At 43.6% G+C, this 24,245-nt stretch overlaps 1 protein-coding gene across 1 annotated transcript; it reads left to right on the forward strand.

Annotated features, from left to right (window-relative positions):
* The first annotated feature begins 10,861 nt into the window (after positions 1–10,861).
* LOC145404859 (uncharacterized) lies at positions 10,862–22,228 on the forward strand. Its single transcript, XM_080276363.1, has 5 exons — positions 10,862–12,222; positions 14,422–14,533; positions 18,185–18,453; positions 20,078–20,209; positions 21,510–22,228. The coding sequence occupies exons 1-5, from the start codon at positions 10,936–10,938 to the stop codon at positions 21,765–21,767; spliced, it is 2,058 nt and encodes a 685-aa protein (XP_080132489.1). The 5' UTR covers positions 10,862–10,935; the 3' UTR covers positions 21,768–22,228.
* Positions 22,229–24,245: the final 2,017 nt, after the last annotated feature.

Here is a 24,245-nt window from a genome sequence, read left to right on the forward strand (position 1 = left end):
TATACTGCTACTACTACTACTACTACTACTACCTTTTGATAAACAGATTGCATTTTATTTTACATCATTTTTCTCGAACTTTTTTCATTTTCACCGATTATATCATCTATCCAACACGTCACACAGCGCATGCATTCCTGTACTGATCTATTTATGCTACTGTCATCTTTGATTTTTGGTCCTTGTGCCACGCCAAGGCTATTATTACTATTATTATTATTATTGTTATTATTATTGTTGTTACTGTTGTTGTCGTCACCATTATTATTATTATTTATTATTAATATTATTATTATTATTATTATTATAGTATTATTGTTATTATTACTATTACATTACTCCTGTTCTTTCCACTGTTTTAGCACATTTAAGGAGGTAGGTGTGGTTGGTGTTTAGCACATTTAAGGAGGTAGGTGTGGTTGGTGGATGGTTGTTGTACATGTGTAAGTTAGGTGTACCAGCAATGTTAGGCTATTCCGCTTGTGGCAAGGTTAGGTTAGGTTAATGTGAGAAAAGTCAGTCCATCTCAGTGTTAGATCAGTTAGTATGTTGCTAGTTAGGTTAGACTACTGTAAGTAATGTTAATATAACCTGTGTTGCTAAGGTAGTCTGGGTTAATGTAAATAAAAGGTGAATTATGAATGTATTGCAAGATTAAGTTAGGTTTATAATTGTTTGTTATGTATTGCTAGGTTGGGTTAGGTTTATGTATTAATTTTAGGTTGTGAAGTGTTGCTAAGCTAGATTAGGTTAGGTCATTTAGTGTTGCTATATTAGGTTAGGTTCGGTTGTGTAGTGTTGCTAATTTAGGTTGATAGTTGCTAGCTTAGGTTAGGTTAGGGTGTGTAAATTAGATTAGGGTCTTGATTGTTGCTGTGTTAGGCGAAATTGGGTTGTGTAGTGTTGCTAGGTTAGGTTAGGGTTAAGCAGACATTGGTGTGAGCAATGTTAAGGTCAGGGAGGAGTTGCTAAGTTAAGCTGACCTTTTCACAGCAGCCGCATACCATACGTGTTATGGTGACCGCGGCAGTATTTCAGCAAGTGCACGGAGGCTAGCTGTTATCATCATCATCATCATCTTATCATCATCACCGCTGCCGTCGTCTTAATATCATCACCACTGCCGCAGTCATCTTATAATCACCACCACCACCATCATCATCATCATCATCATCATCTTAATCTCCAGTATCATCACAACCACCATCATCATCTTCATCATCTTAATCTCCAGTATCACCATCATCATCGTCAACATTATCATCATCATCATCTTAATCTCCAGTATCACCACCACCACCACCATCATCATCATCATCATCATCATCATTATCGTCACCTTTCATTATGGATAGATTGCAGTAAATAAGAGAAGTCATATTACGTTAGGTGATGTTAGATTTTGTTAATTTAGATTGTATTGTTTGATTAGGTTAGTTTGTCAGATTGTGATAGATGCGAGTGTTGTTAAAGGATGGTAGGTTAGGTCCTTGGCAGGGTGAGAGAGGTGATGCAGGCTGTTTGTAGTTAGAGAAGGTTAGATTGTTAGCTTGTGTTGGATGTTGTTGTTAGTTGATGTTAGGTCAGGGAATTGGCAGATTGAGATAGGTGGTGAGGGAGGCAGTATTTCTCTAGATTGTTAGATTGTGTTAGGTTAGACTGTGTGAGGCTGTTAGATTTGATTGTTGTTAAGTTAGGTCCTTGACAGAGTGAGAGAGAGGTGGAGGAAGCGGTGTTTGTAGTTAGAGAAGGTTAAATTGTTAGCTTGTTGTTAGGTTAGGTTAGATTTGAGTGTTGTTAGTTGATGTTAGGTAAGGCCCTTTAGTTGATGTTAGGTAAGGCCCTTGGCAGAGTGAGAGAGGTGGTTGGGCTGTGTTTGTAGTTAACTTCTTGCTGGCATGCGCCCTCTTATTATACCCTCACTATTTTCATTTCTGTTTTGTGTGCTTCTTCCTATCTCGTTTCTCCTCCCTCTGTTTCATTCCCTTCTCTTCTGTTCCATTGTAGTTTCTTTTGCATTGTACTTGATCTTTTCCAGTCTCCTCCCTTCCTTTTTCTTCCATTTCTTTTCCTTCCTCTCCTTTTTTGCTCTTTTTACTTCCCTTCCCTTCCCGCCCCATCCCTTCCCTTCTCGTCCCATCTTTCTCCTTCCCTTCCCTTCCCTTCCCTTCCCCACCCTTCCGTTCCCTTCCTTTCTCTTCCCATCCTTTCCCATGCCTCCCCTCCATCTCTCTCCCCTTCCCTTCCCTTCCCATCTGCTGTATTCCTTTCCTTTCCCTTCCCTTCCCTTTCCTTCCTCTTGTCTGCTTTTTCCCCTTCCTTCCCTTCCCCTCTGCTCTTTTCTCTTCCCTACTCAGTTGTCTTTCTGCCATTTCGTCTTCATTTTCATACTTCTTTAATCTCTCTTCTTCCTTTTCGCTTCGCCTATCCTTTTGTTTAATGTTTATTTTCTTTTAGACCGCTTCCTTCCCCCCTTTCCGTTTCTCTTTTCTTTCCTGTTTATCTTTCTTCTTTCCTTTGTTTCTTCTTCGCCCTTCCCTCTTGTACACTGTTTCCCCCTTCACTCTCTCTCTCTCTCTCCCCTTTATACCTATCATGTTTTTCTCTAGCTTTCATTCTTTTGTCATGTGTTCTATCTTCCGTTCTCTCTTTTTTTTTTCCATACTTATTTCTTTCCTTCCTTCCAAGCCCCTTTCTTTCTCCTTTTCTTTCTTCCTTTGTTTCTTCCTCTTCACCCTCTCCATCGTCTCTCTTTTCTTCTCTCCTCTTCCTCCTCCTTCAATCCCTCCTCTTCCTTCCTGTTTTCTCCCCTCCCATCCTGTACTTCCAATCCCTCCCCTCCTCCTCCTCTCTTATCCTACCCCAACTCCCTCTCCCTCACTTTTCCACTCACCATCCCAACTTTTTTACTTCCTTCCCTCCATCCTCTCCATCCCCTCCCCTCCCCTCCCCGTCTCTGTCTCCCCTCTCGTCCCCTCCCTCTCCCCCTCATTTTCTCTCCTCCTCTTATTATACACTTTCATATATATATATATATATATATATATATATATATGTATATATTATCCATTAAGTCTCATCTTTCCCCTCCCCTTCCCTTAACCTTCCTTCCCCCTCCCTTTCTTCTTTTCCCCCTCTGATTCACTCGTCATTCTGTCATCCTTCCCCTCCCCTCTCCCCCTCTCCCCCTCCCTCGCTCTCTTTCCCTACCAGCCTCTCCTCCTCCTCCTGTCTTCTTTCTTTAGCCCTCTCCTCCTCCCTCACCCTTCATCTTCAAAAGGGTTCAAAGGAATACAAAGGAAAAGCAAGCACGTTTCTCCCCTCCTCCTCCTCCACCTCCTCCTCGTTTTTTTCTCTTTTCTTCTCTTTTATCTTTTCTCTCCCCTTACCTCTCATTCATTCCCCTCTTCTTTCTTCTTCTCTTTTATCTTCTCCTCCTCTTCATTCGTTTCTCCACTTTTCTTTCTCCTCTTCACCTGTTTTCTTTCGTCTCCTTTCAGCTTATGAGTCATTTCTAGTCTCATCTCACTTCATCTCTTCTTTCCTCTCCTGTCTTCTCTCCTCTCCTCACCTCACCTCTCCTCTCCTCTCCTCTCCTCTCCTCTCCTCTCCTTTCTCCTCTCCTCTCCTCTCTCCTCTCCTCTCCTCTCCTTTCTCCTCTGCTCTCTTCGCCTTCTTACTCTAGCCTTTCGTTCCCCCACCCCTTCCCTTCCCCCTCCCCTCCCCTGTCCTCTCTCCTCTCCTTCCCCCTCACTCCCGATTTCTTCTCACGCCTCATCACCTCACTTTATTCTCCCCTCCCCTCCTCCTCCCCTCCCTTCCTCCTCTCCCTTTCCCTCCCCTTTCTTCCTCTCCCCTCCCCTCCTGTTCCCCCTACGCTCCCCTTCCCGCATATTATATTATCAGCCATACCATCCCCTCCTCCCACTTGTCCCTTCCCTTCCCTTCCCTTTCCCTTCTTCGACCCCATTATGCCTAGCCCCTCCCCTCTTCTCCCCATCCCTCCTTTCCTTTTCCCTTCTCTCCCTCCCTTCTATTCCTCTTCCTTCCCCACACCTCCCCCTTATGCTTCCCTTCTCGCGTACCAGCAGCCTTACTGTCCCCCCTCCCCTCTCCTCTTATCCTTTCCCCCCTTCCCCTCCCCTCCCCTCCCTCCTCTTCCATTTCATTCCCTTCCCCTCTCCTCCCTTTCCCTCCCCTCCCCTCTCCTCCCCTCCCCTCCCCTCCCCTCCCCTCCCCTCCCCTCTCCTCTCCTCCCCTCCCTTTCGCTCCCCTCCCCTCTCCTCCCCCTCCCCTCCCCTCCCCTCCCCTCCCCTGACCTTGTACCATTTCTTCCCCTCTTAGTCATATGAGTCAACCACCCTCCACCCATTCTCGCACCACTTTCCCCTCCCCTTCCCCTTTTCCCCTCCCCTCCTTCCTCTTCCCTCCCATCTCCCCCCTTCCCCCTTCTGACACCCTTGGCTAATCCTTACATCACCTCTCTCCTTCCCTCCCCTTCCTCCCACTCTCCCCTCCCCCCTCCCTTTCGTCCATTATTCCCTCTCCCGCCACCCCTCCCTCCTCTCCCCTCTCCCTTTTCTCCACCTGCTCTTCCCTCTTCCTCCTCCTCTTCTTCCCTCTTCCTCCTCCTCTTCTTCCCATACCCTCTCTTCATAATCTCTTCTTTTTTTCCATTCCTCTTCTTCCCTCTTCTCTTTTTTCCCTCTCCTCCTTTTTCCTCTCTTCCTTTTCGCCTTTTATTTTCTTTCTCATCCCATCTCCTCTTTCCACGTATGTTTGTAACTTATTCCTTTATTTTTGCATCTTTTTTTCATCTCCTGTATTATCCTTCTCGTTCCCGCTTCCTCTTCTCTCCTTTACCTCCCTCCCGCTCATCGTTCCTTCCCTCTTGATTTTTCTCTTCCTGATTTTTCATTCATTCTTTCTCATCGTCTTTTTTTTTTCCCTGTTCTTTCTCTTCTCCTCCTGTTTCTGATTTCATATTGTTTCCCTTCTGTCATCTTTCCCTCTGTCTCTTCTCCCCTCCCTCCCCCCATTCCTGTCCCAGCCCTCCTCTTCCTTTTCTCTCCCTTCTTCCTCTTTTCTTTCCATTCTCTGTTCTATTATTCTTCCCCTCCCCCTCCCTCCCTTCCCCCCACCCCTCAACTTTGACATTCCTTGGCTTCTTACGTCTTTCCTCCTATCCCTCCCCCCTCCCCTCCCCTCCCCTCCCCTCCCCTCCTCGTATCTCACTCCATGGACCTTTATTTTCATTTTAACTCTCTCTCTCTCTCTCTCTCTCTCTCTCTCTCTCTCTCTCTCTCTCTCTCTCTCTCTCTCTCTCTCTCAGAAGGATATTTTTTTTTTAACCCTGAGTTGTTTTCTTTTATATCCATCTAGCACGCATACAGACACGTACACACACACACACACACACACACACACACACACACACACACACACACACACACACACACACACACACACACACACACCTCCCCTCCCTTCCCTACTGATGCTTCCACTGATATACTTAAGAGACCTTGTTGAGATAAGGAGACAGTCACCATTACGTATGTTGGGTTGTGGTAGATGCTGGTAGTTGTGGTAGATGCTGGTAGTTGTGGTAGGTGATGGTAGTTGTGGTAAGTGATGGTAGTTGTGGTAGATGATGATGATTGTGGTAGGTGATGGTAGTTGTGGTAGGTGATGGTAGTTGTGGTAGATGGTAGTTGTGGTAGATAAAGGTAGTTGTGGTAGGTGATGGTACTTGTAGTAGATGATGGTAGTTGTGGTAGATGATGGTAGTTGTGGTAGGTGGTGGTGGTAGGTGTGGTCGATTGTGGTAGATGGTAGTGCTTGGTGATGGTGAGGGTTCCGGTGCCTTTTTGTGGTAGATGGCGGTTGCTTATGCTAGTAGGTGTGATTGTTTGTGGTAATTGTGGTAGTGGGTGTGATTGCATGTGGTAGTTGTGGTAGATGGGGGTGGTAAGTGTGGAAGTGTGGTTGATTGTGGTGGTAGGTGTGATTGATTGTGGTAGTTGTGATAGATGGCGGTGGTAAGTGTGGTTGATTGTGGTGGTAGGTGTGATTGATAGTGGTAGTTGTGGTAAATGGCTGTGGTAAATGTGGTTGATTGTGGTAGTAGATGTGATTGATTGTGGTAGTTGTGGTAGATGGCGGTGGTAAATGTGGTTGATTGTGGTGGCAGGTGTGATTCATTGTGGTAGTTGTGGTAGATGGCGGTGGTAAGTGTGGTTGATTGTAGTAGTAGATGTGATTGATAGTGGTAGTTGTGGTAGATGATGGGATGGGTGGTTGTGACAGGGAGAGATTACGTAGAAATGAACAGTTTGTGGTGGTGGTGGTGGTGGTGGTTGTGGTAGGTGGTGTGGTAGAGTATGTGGTGATGGTAGTTTTGCTAGGTGGTGTGGTAGAGGATGGGGTGGAGGTGGTGGTAGTTGTGGTAGGTGGTGTGGTAATGTGGAGGTGGTGATGGTGGTGGTTGTGGTAGGTGGTGTTTTAGAGTGTGGTGGTGGAGGTGGTAGTTGTGGTAGGTGGTGTGGTAGATGATGAGGTGGTGGTGGTAGCTGTGGTAGGTGGTGTGGTAGAGTATGTGGTGGTGGTGGTGGCGGTGGCAGTTGTGGCAGGTGGTGTGGTAGAGTACGTGGTGGTGGTGGCGGTGGTAATGGTAGGTGGTGTGGTCGAGTAAGTGGTGGTGGTGGCGGCGGTGGTAGTTGTGTAGGTGGTGTTTTAGAGTAATGGTGGTGGTAGTTGTGGTAGGTGGTGTGGTAAAATATGTGGTGGTGATGGTAGTAGTTGTGGTAGGGGGAATGGTAGAGTATGTGGTGGTGATGGTGGTAGTTTTGGTAGGTGGTGTGGTAGACTGTGGTGAATGTGGCAGCTGATGTGAAAAGATTGGTGGTGATTGTGGTTGTCGCAGGGAGTGATTGTGTAGAGTGGGTTTGGTACGAATGGGATTGCGGTTGTGGTAGGTGAATGACGTGTGGTTGCGGTAGTTAAAAGTATTTATGTATGTATGTATGTATGTATCCGACTCTGAGCATAGCATGGACAGTCCGACAGTCCTTTGGGTCCTACTGATGGTGATGATGATGATAGATTTGGCATGTAGTATCGTATTGGTAGTTAGTGTAGGTGATGTGGTGATTGCGGTAGGGAATGCGGTTGTTGTGGTACCGGGTACGTTGTGAGTGTGGTGTCCTCTGGTTCTGCAGTGGAGTGCGAAGAAAAAGGAAGCAAAGAGCATCACTCCTACTAATCCTTTTGAGGCCATTTCGTAAAGGGCAATGATTGTGGTATCTGTTTTTTGAGTCTTGAGGGTTGCAAGGAGAGTCGTAGGTGGTGGCAATGTGTGTGTGTGTGTGTGTGTGTGTGTGTGTGTGTGTGTGTGTGTACAGTGACAGTTATGATAAAAGCGCTAATCAGGTCATTAAGATGTAAATTGTGGTTGTGCAAGAGGGTGGTAGTGGTGATAAGTAGTAGTAGTAGTAGTAGTAGTAGTAGCAGCTGCTGTTGCAGTAGACTGACAGTACCTTAGTAGTGATATGAGTTTTAGTATTTGCATAATGCTTTTTAAGTAAGCTCTTCATTTTTGTCCTCTCAAGCTCTCTCTCACAGTTTTGGTCGCTTCACGTATTTGCTCAGTCATTCTCTCTCTCTCTCTCTCTCTCTCTGTAGATCAGCACCACCTTTCCCACAGTCTGACCAGGCGTTTGTTTAGCTTTGGGTGTGTATGTGCTCGCTGAGTGGCGCTGGTGTTGGCGAGCACGTGAGCGATCAGCTGATGATGCCGTGTCTCGTGGGCCACTGTAAACATTCCAGAAGCCAGGCTTATTTCCTCTGGTTATAATAGTTGTTCTGTGTATAATGTATATATGTTTTTTACGTTTGTAGATCTTATTCCTCAAGCATACTCAGATTTCCTCTAATGTTTTAAGATTTCTCTTTGCTTTCAACATTTCAGTTACGTGTATTTGTTTCAGCTCAGGTATCCCAGACGTGTATTATATATATATATATATATATATATATATATATATATATATATATATATATATATATATATATATCATTGACGTCAAGGGCCTTCCTTATAGATAGCCTACTTATGGTTCAGCCTCGTAGAAGTGTAGATTACTATTGACAGAATAATGTTCTGTTAGAATAGATGGAGTGGGGTGGTGGGAGTCACGGTTTTTAATAGTTTACACTGGCTTACTGTTTTAATTAAGTGTTGTGTGTGTGTGTGTGTGTGTGTGTGTGTGTCTTACCTAATTGTACGGTATCTTTACAGGAATTTGTGTGTGTGTGTGTGTGTGTGTGTGTGTGTGTGTGTGTTTAAAGCTTACTGTATTATTATTTCGTTTGTTTCGAGTATCTTTCAAAACCATGCCCTATTTTCTTTTACTTGCAGATGAAGACGAGAGGAGCGGTGTTGGACGGGAGTGAGGGCGAGGTTGAGAGCACGTAGCAGTGATAGTGAATGATCCAAGGAAAGTGATAAGAATATGACCCCTCCGGGCTACTTAACGACGAGAAGCTGATAGTTGTGACAGTGCAGCCGAAGTGAGGTTACCCGAAGTACAGTACAATAGTTGCTACTGCTGCCGAAGGTACAGAAATTTTAGGAGCTACCGAAAGTGAGATTAAAGAAAGTAGTTAACTGGTATCGAAAAGTGTGTTTACTGAAACAATCGAGTGCACCTAACTTTAAAATGGGGTTGCCGAAAAGTACCTCAAGTACTCTTAAAGCTGTTGGAAATATAAATGCCGAAACTGTTGAAAGATAGATTTTACAGTTAATTAAGGGCTGTGAATCCCTCGAACGTGATAACCAGACTAAGCAATTTGAGAGTACCAGACTGTCATAAGTGGAGATATGTAAGGTACTGAAAGTATAATATCCAGTGCTACTGGCAGTGATACCGTTATTACCGAAGTAAATGAAAGATTGCCCCCCCAAACTACGAAATTGACTACCGTATATTTATGTAAGAACTGAGTTCTGTTTTTGGTCGTCCAGGCATACATGAGCGATCGAGAGTGTATTTGAAAGTGAGTTACATAAAAAGTTACACCGAAAGACACATTTGAGCTAGCGTGGTTAATAATTTTGAGAGCGGCATTGGTCTACAGATTATTTTAAAATGAGAACGTGTTTAACATGAACTGTTGAATGAGTTGGTGGGGAAAAAAAAAAAAACGTGACATTTGTGGCAAGAGTCAGATATTCCAGAAGGGATTATTATCTAACAGAAGACATTAACGGAACATACATATTGATTTAGAAAGTGGTGGACGGTTGGAGGAATGTAACTTGCCGGGGTGAAAGTGGCGGTGTGTTCTAATACGGTGATCGACCCTGTGACTCGGGTCTGGGAAAGCCATGTAGTGAAGCCAGCAAGGAGGTAGAGTGAGAGGATGTGTTGGGGCGAATATTATCTGATGCAGAGGGGAAAGTGATTGAGGCTGGACGAAATATTAGGGAGAAAGTGATTGGGATTGAACGAAAATTATGGATAATGCTAGAAAGTAAATGGGATTGGACAAAAATTAGGCCTACGTAAAATACTGGAAAGTGAATGGGATTTGACGAAAATCAGTGAAATTTGTAGAGGTGAATGAAAATTGGAAAAGTATTGGATGAATTGATAAAAAACGGAAGATATGCAGTGTGGAAGAAAATATAAGAACATACACACGATACCGGTAATCATAAGATAAAATTTGAAATGTGAAGATGAAACTATAAAATTTTCTGTTAAACTGGATTAAAAAATAAAGCCAAGTAAGAAAGGTAAACTAAATAAGTAAGGGAGATAAGTCAATAATAAAGGAAGATAAAAAATAAATGAAGAAAATAAACAGTGCATGGTAAAGGATTCGTCTAAAAAATAAAGGTAAACTAAATACGAAGGGGAAATAAGCCAGTAATAAAGGAAGATAACACTAAAAAAATAAATAAATGAATATAAACAATGCATGGTAAAGATTCATCATCGTAACTAAAGAAATAATTACCGATAGCTAACAAGACAGTATAATCATTTGACAAGCCTCGGAAGCACACTCAAATCGCCCCTCTATCACCGACTGAGAGATAAGCGCTGATAATGAGCATGGGGACATTAGGAATCAATTCAAACTCGAATGTCACGTGATAAGCTTTCGAGAAGGACCATGTGGACTTTGAAAATATTGAGGGTCAGGTTTTAAAGGTATAATTTTAATGCTTATGGGAAAATTATCGAGTACCTCTATATTTGCGTTTGGAAAAAATATTGGAAGTATTTCTGCGTATATGGAAAAGAAGACATTGACTTAGAAGAAATGTTTCGCGATGGGATAGACAAGGAAAAGTGATATATAGAGAGAAGAGAAACTAAGAGAGGAAGGAGACAGGACAGGAAGTGAGACCACAAACAAACAGGAACAAGAGGGGGAAAAAATAAGAGATACACAACAGTTAAAGACAAAAAGAGATAGTAAGAAGAAGGAGGCAGAAGACAGCAGTAGAAAGGAACGCCAACGGAAGACAGGGAGACGAATAAAAAAAAATAAAGGAAGGCAAAGAAGAGAGAGAAGAAGGGAGAGAAAATGAACCTACATAATCGATTAGTTGGTTGTTAAAGTCAGAGCTAGCACATAAATCGTCATAAATATACACATACATACATACAAGCGTCCATATCTAGTCACGTAAACACACTCCTCCATACACTAAAAAATCACACACACAGGGTATAGATCCATACACACGCTTGAAAACACACACACACACATAGGCCTAGATATACGGTAACTAACACCTACATCTGCATACACACCCATACCTCTCCCCTCGCCCCTACACACACATACCTTACAAACATCTGTTCACACACTCTTGAACACACACCTCCCTCCCTCCCCACCCATCCACTCACCATCATGCCGTCCACATACTTTTTCTCCTTGTGGGTGTATGGGCTGTGTATGACTGTAAGTGTAAGTGTAGCCAACCAGTCCCTAGTCCCCGATAGTGATAGTCCCAGTCACAAAGGCATACCAGTCGATAGTAATGATAGTAATAGTAGAGTTAGTTGGAAGGATGACAGTCTAGGAACGGATGGTAAAAATAGTCCCATTATTGATATTGATGGGAATTTTGGCCCCGAGGTTAAAACAAGCGCCGTGATAGACAACCGCCATGACACCACCAACTACCATGAGGCCTCCGGGGATGGTACCATGCGACTTGGCTTGGATCTGCCGCCCCCATCGTTTAAGACGCCCAGGAATATTCGGGTAGGGAAGGAGAGAAACGAGACGCAGGTAATGATTCGATGTCCCCCAACCTCTCCCTTCCACCTGGCGGGGTTCGCTTCCTCATTCCCCGTCTACGATAACCACTACGATGATGACGATACCTACGATCAGGAGGAGCAAGAGGAGGACGTAAAATACGATAAAGATGCCCTGGTCAAGACTGGGGACAAGGGGATAGGCGTGGAACTAGACTTGATGCAGTTAGCCAATGTGAGTGTGGATGGGCGGCTGACTGTGGATGTGGAGGGGTGCGGGCGTGTGGGCGTGGGTATGGGGGTACCAACGTGGGCGGATGGAGTCACTTTTGCCATCAAAGGGACGGTGCTTCTCAGGCCTGGATGGTGGGAAGGTGGGACGGGGCTGAAGCAGATGTGGGTAAGGGTGAATGGAGGGCTGAGTGAGGGTGAGGGAGGGATTGGAGACCTCTGCCACGCCCTCCCGCCCACGCTGAGGGTTCTGGATGTATCACACACGCCCTTGGGAAGCCTGATGGTGGAAGACTCGTGCTCCCCTTTGAAGCTACATCGACTTGAAGCCACTCGATCCTCTCTCTCCCACGTCTCCCTGTGCACGCCCTCCCTAGTGGATCTACACATATCCCTGAATGATATGGGTGGTGGGATGGACTGGTCGGGGTGTGAGGGCGGGCTAGGCGGGGTACAGTATCTCAAAGCCACCCACAACCAGCTGGAATCCGCCTCCACCCACTCCTACCCTGCCCTGATCAAGCTGGACGTCTCCGGTAACAGGATAACCATACTGAACCTAACCTCCGTCCACAACTTAACCAGTCTTAATGCCGCCCGTAATCTGCTGGCCGCCCCGCCCATCTTGCCACCCACTCTTCACCACCTGGACCTGAGCCACAATCAACTGACGGGCGTGCCTGAGCTCACGGCTGCGCTGGAGGTGAGTTACATAGATTCACAAACGTTCACATTCCGTTTCTTTCGTGGCTTTGATTTGTTTCTGCAGGAATAACTAGACACAATGAAAGATGCTGTACCGTACCCCCGTTGTTCTTCCTGCAGAAAACGAAAATAACCTACGATAATACGCCTCTCAAAACCAGGATTATTATTATTATTATTATTATTTTTAGAACGTGATAAGATTCTATACTTTCATTGTCCTTCTTCAAGAAAAAAAAAAATGGTTACGGCTAGGAATTGATGGTAAGGTTCTGATTTCGAGGAAGAACAACAAACAGGAAATTTATGCACGCCTCTTTCATTGGCCTTAAAAAAAAAAAAAGTGCCTAGGTATCTATCCAAAGCTTTACAGTCAGAGATCATTTCCTACGTTATTCCTGCGACCACGAGACGATTTTATTCAGCTTAAATAAACCTCTAGTTGTGAAGGGGGTTAGTAAAGGTCAGTTTTAAGGTCCCCAGCACAAAAAGCTTCGTCATAGCCGAAGAGAATCACATGTTGGTTGCAGGATTGAGAGAGAGAGAGGGGGGGGGGGTTACCGGCGTAAAAAGGGGTTCATTAAATCGTCTGATAAAAAGCACAGAATAAATAAATGCTTTCTTGTAGGCTGCTCAAACTACGGTAAGTAATGTTAAGATAAAATACACATTATTTAAAGAGGATTTGAAACCATGTAATATTCAAATTAATTCAAGGAAGAGGTGACAGAAAGACGCAGCCCTTTATCCCTCTCATTATCCTCACATCTCTTTATCTTGGCATCAGTTAATTATCGTGATTATCTTGTTATCTTTAATTATTTGATAATTAGTCTTTTAACACATCGCTCACTGGTTAAATACCGGTAAGCCTCATTAAATTGTCACACATCCCCAAACTTCACAGTCATCACTAATTTAACACAACTGCCACACTACTTAGACAACTTTCTCACACGTTTAAAACCTAACACTGTGTTAACGCAACCCTCACACTGTTAATTAAGCACGCACGCACACACACACACACACACACACACACACACACACACACACACACACACACACACACACACACAACTTGCCTTCTTTCGCCTTAACCACAATAAGAAATGTAACCTAACCTTCCACACTAACACAGCCATATCCTAGCCAGTTATCATCACCTGGAGTTTATAGCTTGCACCTTAACAAAGCTTAGCAATTGAAGCCAACAAAGGTCCGGTTTAGCATCTTCGACAGTTTTTATCACAGCCTCCCGCCACGCTGACACATTTCTCATCTCAACAAAGCCATCCCTAAATTTGTGTTGTGAAATGTTTTTCACATTAGCACAGCCTCCACTCTAAAGGTCGATTTCTAATAGATTTAGGAGATTTCTTAACACATTTACCTTAGTCAGTTTCTCTGTTCATCACACCTCAATATCCTTTAGTGTGTTATTGATGCAAAGTGTGAATAGTGATATGTATACTGTTTATAGCACACAAGAAAATGTCTGGGTTTAATATCCAAAATAATTCGCTTTTGAAGAGGTGTTACGAGGCCTACCAAGCCACGTAGAATACAGCCTTAAACCGCTTCTCAGTTCCTTACCATCCCACCACCACCACAGCTCTCTGCCAAACTACCACACCACCCAACCGCATCACACACTTCTTCCATATACCTCCCTACCACACCCTCCCGGCAAAAAGCTGCTGTAAGTGACGCTATTACTTTTTAACAAGACTATCCTTCCCCTCCCCCATCCCCCTGCCCGAACACATCGCCCACCTCCGTGTCACCTCCCGTATCATCTCATTACATCCCTCCACCCTCCATAACACATCTGCTACCTCCCTGTCACTTCCCCTAACACCTCGCCACACCTTTACACCCTGTTACATACCACCTTTCTCCCTAACACCCTGCCACACCTCTACACTCTCTTACTAAACCTTCCCAGCAGACTACCATATCAGAGATTTTCGCCCTATTTCAGCTTATATCCCATAGCTCTGTGGCAGAATAAGACAGTACCACCTCTTCTACAGTGCATCCTTTTCGTAGCACTTCTTCGTGCTTGGTGAAGTGTTTTTTTGTCAATGTATAACTCACATTCAGGATGGAGAGATGTCAGTTTTAGGCCAGGTTAGAATGAAGAGAGTATCTCACACCTCCCCGTCAGACTGCTAATTACAGTGCATTGTTTCAGGCTGCGGACCTTTCTCACAACCGCGTGGAAGTGGTGGGCAAAGGCAGGTTCCGGTGGGCCAGGGGACTCCAACGGCTCAGTCTGGCTCATAACCACATCACACAGCTCCATGGTTAGTAGATTAATAGAGAGAGAGAGAGAGAGAGAGAGAGAGAAACCGGGTCGGTCAGTATCACGTGTTGGTTGTGATCATCAGCTTTTTACCCCCCCGGAAGAGAGCTGAGAGCTCATATAGTCCGATCTAAGGACAAAGCCTTGACTTTCACACCCATCCCCTTGCTCAAGGGGGACAGTACTCACCCGCTTCGTCAGTGAAAATTTTCGCATCCCAGGCAAGGCGCGAACCCCTGTCTTAGCAGGTGCTTGGCAAGAGCCTTACCACTGAGCCGGCGTGTGTGTGTGTGTGTGTGTGTGCGTGCGCGTGCGTGCGTGTGTGTGTGTGTGTGTGTGTGTGTGTGTGTGTGTGTGTGTGTGTGTGTGTGTGTGTTTTACGGTGGCTCAGTTGGAATCACAACATCAAACATTTTCATGGACGTGGGGAGGGTGGAGAGAGTAACAAGCTGTTAGGTATATTGAAGACAGAATGGTTGATGTTTAATAGGCAGTTATAATCATTTAGTTGTAATCAGTTCCCTCTCAAAAGTAAGACTATTATTTCTAAGACGTGGAAAGATATTGCACTCTTGTTTTCTTGGCCTTCCTGCTAAAAGAAATGATTTACAGCAGGAAAATGCTCTTAACTGGGCCAGGAAACATGGACTTATGTATGGTTTAATCAGTTCCCTCTCATAAATATACTGTATTTAGTTTTTCTAGGATAAATCAGAGACAAGGGAAAATTCTATACTCTCCATTCCATGTTCTTCATGCTTAAACATGTGATGATTAGGACATGGAAATGCCCTAATCATCACAGCGTGGAGAGCTGCTTTTAGGTGACCAAGGCCGATGCATGCAAGCATGTTGAAGCCTTCAAAAATGAAACGAACAAAAACGAAACGATTGATATGCGAGGACGGGCGCTCAGGTTGGGAGACAGGTGGTCATTCCGAGATGTGCAGATTGTAAGGGACAGGTGACAGGTGGGGGTGAGAAGAGGGAGTAGGGAGGAGAGAGGGCTGGGAATTTGGGAGATGGGTGGGATGGGACAGTAGGGAGGAGAGGGATGGGGGATGAGGGAGTAGGAAGGAGAGGGATGGGGCATGAGGGAGTTGGTAGGAGAGGGGTGGGAGATTAAGGAGTGGGTGGGGGATGAGGGAGCAGGGAGGAGAGGGATGGGAAATGAAGCAGTAGGGAGGAGAGGGGTGGGGGAGAGGAAGTAGAGAGGAGAGGGGTGGGGGATGAGGGAGTAGGGAGGAGAGGGGTGGGGGATGAGGGAGTAGGGAGGAGAGGGATGGGGATGTGGGAGTAGAGATGAGAGGGGTGGGGGATGAGGGAGTAGGGAGGAGAGGGGTGGGGATGTGGGAGTAGAGATGAGAGGGGTGGGGGATGAGGGAGTAGGGAGGAGAGGGGTAGGGAGGAGAGGGGTGGGGGATGAAGCAGTAGGGAGGAGAGAGGTGGGGGATAAGGGAGTAGGGAGGAGAGGGGTGGGGGATGAGGGAGTAGGGAGGAGAGGGATGGGATGCTGGTGTTGGGAGGAAGGGGGAGAGGGTTAGCTTGCAGGCGGTAAGTAGACAAACCGGTAGGCAGATTTGATAGCAGTCTCAGACGTACAGAAATGGCAATGGTTAGGTGGATGGGCAGTGTGTCCTTGAGTGCAAGGACTGGGGGGTTTAAGTTTACAATGGAAGAGTTAAAAGGTAGGATGGGATTAGAGTGTATTAGTGTTGTGGTGAGGAGAGTTTTTTTTTTTTTTTTTTTTTTTTTAGATTGAGATGGTTTGGGCATGTGGAGAGGATGGCGATGATAATTGGGTGCAGAAAGTGAGAAGTGTTAATGGTGGGGGTAGGGTAGTGAGAGGTAGACCGAAAAAGACCTAGGACGAGGTCATTGAGTGTGACCTAAGGGTTAAGGGACTAAGTAGGAAAGCTGCCAGAGATCGAGCAGCATGGAGAGCCATTATGTGACCAAGGCTGATGCATGCAAGCATGTTGGAGGTTTCAAAAATAAAAATGAAAACGACGAAAACGCCACTGGACAGGTAGGCACTAGGAAAGAGAGAGAAAAGGGGGGGAGGGGGGCAGCAGATTAGACATCAACATTCACCTTAACACTGTGAGGGACAAATTCTTTTATTATATTCCTGCTAATGACTTAAATTCTTTTGAGGGTTAAAAATTTACCACTATGGCTCTTTCATTGTCATGGCCAAGCTTATATATTTGGTTAACCTCTGATATAAAATAAATTAAATAACATAATCTAATCTAATCTAACCCAACCCAGCTCAACCCTAACCTAACCAAACCCAACCTAATCCAACCAAACCCAACCTTTCTTACTAATGGAACACAGTCTGATGCAGCCGAGTTCATTCCTCTGGCATCAATTTATGTCCAGTTCCCCTCCCCCAAATATGAATTCCTAATGTTAGTAAGTCAATACAGTTTTGTTGCTTCTGTAATAAGTATTATACAGTATTTCCAGACATCATTAAATGAAATGTGATATCAGTTGCAAATAATTCCAGTCTTGACAGAATACAAAAATAAATCTAATATTTTCAAAGTGTAGCCAAGTGTTAACATGGCAGGCATTCTAGCATTGAGATAAACAGTACAGTGAAGCTTACATGGTGTCTGGCAGGGTATCAAGAATGTGAGGTAGGCTGACATTTAGGCAAATTCACTGGATATTCATGTGTTTGTATGCTGGGGAATAGGTGCAGTGCATGGCTGCTATACTTAACACTTTCATTGTACTGACATCTTAGTTTATTATACTGTATAATATATATATATATATATATATATATAATGTAAGTGATAGGTGGTGGCAGCCATCATCCACTCACTTGATGTAGTGCTGCCTACTTCTTCCCTAGCCTTTATCATACTTTTTCTGTGCCTGCCCTCCTCTCTTTCTATTTCTCCCATCTTTCCTGTCACTTCTTATTGCTTTTCTTCCCTTTACAGGTGGCTTTACATTCAGGGACAAGCCAAATGGCTTCCTGTAAGCCAAGAAACCATTTACAACACTGGGTAGTAACCATGTAACCAGATCATACGTGCTTCCTACGTGTCAACGTGGGTTGGTGGAGGGTTATTGCCCCTCCCCGTAAAACAAATAACTCAAAGTCAAATGGCCAACCCTTATGGGATTATGGTGTCTGGCAATAGGTAGATAGATGTATGTGTGTATATATATAACTTGCTCAGCACCCAAACCATTAACCAATCTTTATTAATCAGATAACATAAATAAAGTTCAACATTATGCCTTTCTACAGAAGTAGTGAACATTTATGGCATTACATGGCACTGACATAGTAGAATTATAGTGTAGAAAGATGTCTTTGTAGTGAAGGGAAGAACTTTGCAAGAATAAAATAAAATAATGTGATCATAATGAAGAGATTAACCTTTTCAAATCAATTATGTGTTTTGGATTACAGTATGTTCTTGCTACTCTCAGATGATTTTGCTGTGCTTAAGTTTTTTTTTTTTTTTTTTTTTTTTTTTTTTTTTTTTTTTCCATCAATAACTTTTTCTCCACTAAAGATCTTCCTCAAGTGGAATGAAATTGTCTGGAGATAGCAAGAATAAAATGAAAAATACTGTATACCATTGGATTGAAGGGGCTAACTCCAATTCACTTTTCATAGAGCGTGAACTGATTGGACTACGGCACCTGCATACACTGGACCTGAGCCACAACCGTCTACGCATCATCGCACCCAATGCCCTGCAGCCCCTTCATCACCTCCGCCACCTGCACATCAACCACAACCACCTGAAGGAGCTCGACATCCGCACCCTTGCCAGTCTCCCCGCCCATGCCCACGCCACACTGCACCACAACCCATGGTACTGCAACTGTCACCTCCTTAGACAACTGAAGAGGCTGTCCCACTGTAAAGACTGTGGGCATAAGGTGGGTTTGATAAGGATTGTGATCGAAGTGTGCAGGCAACCATAGTTGTAACTCAAGGATGTACATTATGCCACATTTAAACCTGGGACAAAGTCAGTATGAAGCAGAGGTTTAGCTACACTTTCCGACACACATGCATAATAGTTACTTGGCCATATCATAAACTAACTGGCAACCCCATTCATTCATTTTATTGCTCCGGTCAAACATGCAAATACTGGTGGTCGCTTAATTATGATTGAGTTAGGTTCCAAGAAACTGATCGTGTCGAATTTTTCATAAATTGAAATGCATTTAACCCCTAACTGCCGGGAAACACCTATACATGTCACAATCAGGGTGCTACATGGCCGCCAGGTAATGGCTATACATGCAAATCTCTTCCCACCACCATTTGAACCATCCGCCATTTCATCTATGCACCAGAGGATAGGAAGGAAGTCCCTCCATAGCACACAGGTGAGAATCAGTCTGTCCCATGCTTTTGCCAGGCGTACAATGACGTCTTCAGTTCAGGGGATGGTGTTGGTAATGAATGGTGATGGTCGGAATATCTCAAATTTGTACAGTACTACTTGCAGTAATACTTGCAGTAATACTTGCAAATACTGGACAAGAACTTGGTACACTAGTGCAGAGTTTTGCTGATGTCTGTGAGCATTGTGCCTTGAGAGTAAATGTAGAAAAGAGTAAAGTGATGGTTATTGAGAGAGGTGACTCCCAGTATGATGTTTCAATGAATGGAGAGAGACTGGAATTGGTGAGAGAGTTCAGATACCTGGGTACAGTGATAGAAGAGAGAGGAAAATAGGCAAAAGAAGTGGAAAGTAGAGTGACACAAGAAAGGAAAGTAGCTGGTGTAATGAAGGCCTTGATAAGAAACAGAGGCTTGAGTGTTGCAGCTGCACGAGGCTTACATGAAGGAGTGTTAGTGTCAACTTTAACACATGGATGTGAGACTACGGTGTGGCATGAAAATGAAGAGTCAAGAGTGAGAGCAGTGGAGATGGGACTGCTGAGGAATGTATGTAGCGTACAGAAAGTGGATAGGACATGAAATAATGTGATTCGTGAAAGATGTGGAGTGAGGACGTCTGTGGACACCAGAATCGAAGAGAGTGTACTGAGATGGTATGGCCATGTGAAGAGAATGGATAACATTGGTGAAAAAGGTATATCTGAGTGATTTTGAAGGAGGGAGGAGGTGAGGTAGGCCAAGAAGGTGGAGGGATATGGTGGATGAGTGTGTTAGACAGAGGTATGGAAGTCAGTGAGGCTAGGTGACTGACAAGAGATCGAGGTGGCTGGATGAATATTGTGAGGAGAAGTGCATGATCAGGGATTTGGCACCCCTTTTTAACGTGACAGCATCAGATTGACTCTATTGGATACATTTATATAAAGCTACAGAATGTGGTGAATGTTTTTGGCATATCAGATAGAGCCAGGATTCCGGGGACTTGAATGATGAGTGAACGGAAGCGTGGCTCATTGAATTGGTCAAACTTAGGCTGTCTGGATGTTACTACTCCTCACCCTGCCCTAGGGTGGGAAAGGAGGTCCAGATGATGATGATTTTTATTATCATTGTATTTTTAAAATTATTATTATTTATTTACTACAGCGTGTGAGCCTCGAGTGTGTAGAAGGTGAATCTTTGGTGATGGCAGACTCGGTGCTGCAGACGTGCATTAATGCTGTGCGCCTCAACGATGAGAGTGATGAGGACTTGTCAGAGGAAGTAGAGGCTGATCCGGTAAGGCATTTGGGTTCTTAGGGTTGAATTTTAAGTGGCATAGGAGGCTTTGTTGCACTTTTTTTTTTTTTTTTCTGTAAGTAAATTGTTGGTATATTACACCTTAATATTCTTCTGTTATAGTTATTCATATTGTATCAATATCAATTTAGTTTTCATTAGTAACACAAGAGAATATGCAGGTAAAGTGCAGAATAACAGCTAGGGAAGAGGTGGTACAAAATCTCCAAAACCATTTAGAATCTGACCCTGAGTCTGGCTTTGGTATAGAAGTTGCTTTGTTTATTATTTCACTGATCTGTATTATCAGTATTTTTGTCTACTGTACCTGTACATTTGCTATATAGTACGTGTTTCTCTTTTCATTCAGCCTCTTGATATGTGTCTCAGTCATATCCCAGTTTGTTTTCAAATTGAGTGTAGGGCTGTCTTCTTCATTTTATGTGTGCAATGTTCTTTATCTGCTGTTGATGTAATTCAGGTTTGGATAATTTTTTATAACTAGAGGGGTTAAATAGCCATAATCAACCCCTTCATCATGAGAGATCCTTCCTTAATTAAATCATCTGGTAGCAGCAATTATATTGTACTGTATACTAAAAAAACACATCACCCAGATTCAAGAGGTTAAAAGGGTGTTGATGCTGTATACGGTATGGTACTGCAATGGTGAGATCCAGAGTTTGGCTCATTATTTCACAGGGGATATGAATCACAGGGGAAAGGGAGCTTCAGTCAGCCTCCTCCTCCTGTGCCATAGGAGGTATGATCTAGTTTACAACAAAATACTGGGCAGCGTAATTTCCATGTTACAATGATAAACTCTCCATCTCCCATTTCTGCCCTTGTTAAGTCCCCTTACATGACAAATGGAATACAGAGGCAGTATTCGTTTGGCCATATTCTTAATCCGTGAGGGTGAAGGCATATCCAGGTACCGTATCCTTCATCTGATGATCATTTGTGAAGCAGTTGTGAAAATTGGCTGTGATGCCTGCATGCCAAGTGAAAATATGCACATAACAGAGATGCCAGACAGGATACACTCATACCCCTGCTTACTTTGCTTAAATATTTCAGTACATATGCACTAACTTGCATATTTACATCACACACATGACTGCTTATTTGTATGACTTACATACTGTATTTACTTGCTTATGTACATATTTCCATACTTTTAAGACATGAGCCTGGTGCAACACAATAACAATAAATGCTTATTTACTTACACACTTACTTCTGTATGTACATACTTCAAAACTTACCGGTACTTACGTACTCTTCCTGCATGTTTCAGGTTGATGCTGGTAAAGAGACGCCAGGCGCTGTGATGGTGGTGCCAGGTCTGGTGGTACTGCTGCTGGCCGGGGTGATAGTGGCACTCAGCTACCGCCTCTATCACCGCCACCGCCGCACCATCACCACACGACTCGCACCCTTCTGTGGCTTCTGCGGCTATTGCGCCCCCACTACCATCAACAACAACCATGAGAGCCACCGCAGGGACCAGCTTTCCCAGATCGAGAATGATTCCGATACTGAGACAGAGTTGTGACAGCGCCAGGCAGTCAGGCAGGACATCATTGCATTAGATGAACTTAAGAGGCCAAGTAATGGTGTTGCTGTCTGAATGTGGCGATAAAGATTGCATGAGTTGAAAGAGGCCAAGTGCTGTATTGGCTTTAAAAAAGAGAGAGAGGGAGAGAGATAAAGATTACATAAAATGAACTAAAGTGGCCAATTAATGGTGTTACTTGTTGAATATGAAGATAAAGATTATATTAAATGAACTAAAGAGGCCAAGTAATGAGTCTGCTGGTTGAATGTGGAGATAAGAATTGCAGTAGATGAACTAAAGACTCCGAATAATGGGTGTGCTTGTAGAATATGGAGACAAAAATCACGATATTATGAATGTCATGGTTTTGCTGCTTGAATACAACTACAGAATGGGTAACCTGAGACTTGCAATAAACTGACTAGACAGGCACAGTTTCAGGACCACACTTAAGAGATAAAGTAGTGAGCACAATAATATACTAAAGATTCATCCATCCATCCATCCATCATCCAGTCCTATGTTGCCTCATGAGGAGCGTAGGAGCCCAGGGCTAGCAAGTTAGTTCTGACATTTAAGATGAGAGTGACCAACCTCACTCATCCCTTAGTGGCATTTCATGAGCAGTAAACCCTAATTACCCCTTGAATATAAACCTTCACCTGCACAATCCGATTGGAGTGCCTTAATTACCCACTAAACCACCAGGTTCCATAATTTGGTTATATGGTTACCACCCAGTGTAGTAAATGGTTTCCTGGTGTATAAAAAACCATTTGGCTTGTCACTCAGTGTAAAGCCATCCATAGGTAGAAGGAAGAGGAAAGAATGAAGGAAAGACAGACAGAAGGAGTGTAAAGTCACCCATAGGCAGAAGGAGGAGGAAAGAATGAAGGAAAGAAAGAAAGAAGAGAAGGAAGGAAGAAAGGAAAGGGCAGATACCCGAGAGCAGCACTACATTGAGTGAGTGGATGGTGAGTGCCCCCATCTACCAACCACTAGTAATAATAAAAAAATAGAGGCTTCTCTCTCTCTCTCTCTCTCTCTCTCTCTCTCTCTCTCTCCAGGGATACATATTTATTGCTCATGTAATGCCACTCAGGGATGAGTGAGGCTGGTAACTCTCATCTTAAATATCAGGACCAGCTTGCCTAGCCCTGGGCTTCTGTGCTTCTCATGGGGCAATGTAGGATTGGATAATGAATGAATGAATAATATATGAAGTAAGTGATGATGATAGAATATATCTGACCATTCTGTGATGTTCCTGACTATGCCTGGTAATGCGAAATGCAAGCTGGTGGTTTCATCTAAGCATTACAGGTGTTCCATAAATGACCCAAAATTTGGGAATTGCATACAACTTTGAGCTTCAGTTTTAATAATACTGGCCTAAGAGATGAAGTGGTGACTGCACTGGATGTACTGTATACAGTAGTTGTGACCCCCACAAAATAGACTGAGACAGGACTTGGATAACACTGGATGGGTGTAAGCATAAATCTGTGATCACATGAGATGAACCAAAAAGAAAATAGTGTTGCGACCACAGTGGACTGAGTGAGCACCTATACATGTTTTTATTTCAAGAAAAACTGAAAACAGTTTATTATAAATGAGGTCTGTGCAGAAAAGAGGACTCATACATTTTTAAAATTGTCTTACAGGTTGATTCTGTTTTACATGCCTCACATAACATCACGTCTATGACTGTGTATCACATTTTACCAACTTTGCGAGTGAACGTAATTTTAATACTTGAAATGGCACATTAAAATACATTCAACATCAACAAATACTGACTGTGCTTTGTTGATTTCAGTGTCAGGTTGTAAGTGTTTTGTGTTAAAAGAATTTGAGAAGGTTTGAGAGTGTGGTTGTGAGCATATTGTCATGCATATCTATGAAATGTTTGAAAAGTGTGCAAAGGTTTATATTTCAGAAATCATCTGGAGAAAGTCTTCCATCCACTGCTTACAAAATTAGTCAGTATGCTGTAGCTGTTGTAGTTTTCTGTAGAGAACTTACTAGGTGTTATGATGACAATTTTTCGAAACACTAGTTGAGGTCTGATAGTAAGGCATATTTCTGTGTTAATCACAGGTAGTTATAATGTCACCAGTGCCTGAAGCATAATGCACTTAATGGAGAACTTAAGTAGTCTGCTTTAGATTAGGATTACAATACAGGTACAGCACACCCTTGATATAACAAACTAATTGGTACCAAACCCTGGATGTTAAAGCCAATAGTTTGTTAAAGCTGAACACCATGCCATTCAATAATGTCCCAGGCATCGTGGCTTTTACTGAACAAAGATCATTAAATATAGTGTCACTCAGCGGTACAGTCATACACAATAACATACAGCTAGGTATAAATGGCTCTGTTTTTCTCAATAATTGCTCTCTTTATGGTCCCTCTCACAATGCTGGTTGCCCAGAGACTGATAAGGCATTCTGTGGGATGTGGAGG

Source organism: Coenobita brevimanus, chromosome 65 (assembly GCF_032717465.1).
Source record: "Coenobita brevimanus isolate Jiangsu-jjx chromosome 65, ASM3271746v2, whole genome shotgun sequence".
Lineage (NCBI taxonomy): Eukaryota > Metazoa > Arthropoda > Malacostraca > Decapoda > Coenobitidae > Coenobita > Coenobita brevimanus.

Coding starts and splice junctions, on each gene's coding strand:
- LOC145404859 (XM_080276363.1), top strand. CDS start 10,936: ATGCCGTCCACATACTTTTTCTCCTTGTGGGTGTATGGGCTGTGTATG. Junction 14,534..18,184: donor CCACATCACACAGCTCCATG/GTTAGTAGATTA, acceptor CACTTTTCATAG/AGCGTGAACTGATTGGACTA. Junction 20,210..21,509: donor AGGAAGTAGAGGCTGATCCG/GTAAGGCATTTG, acceptor TGCATGTTTCAG/GTTGATGCTGGTAAAGAGAC.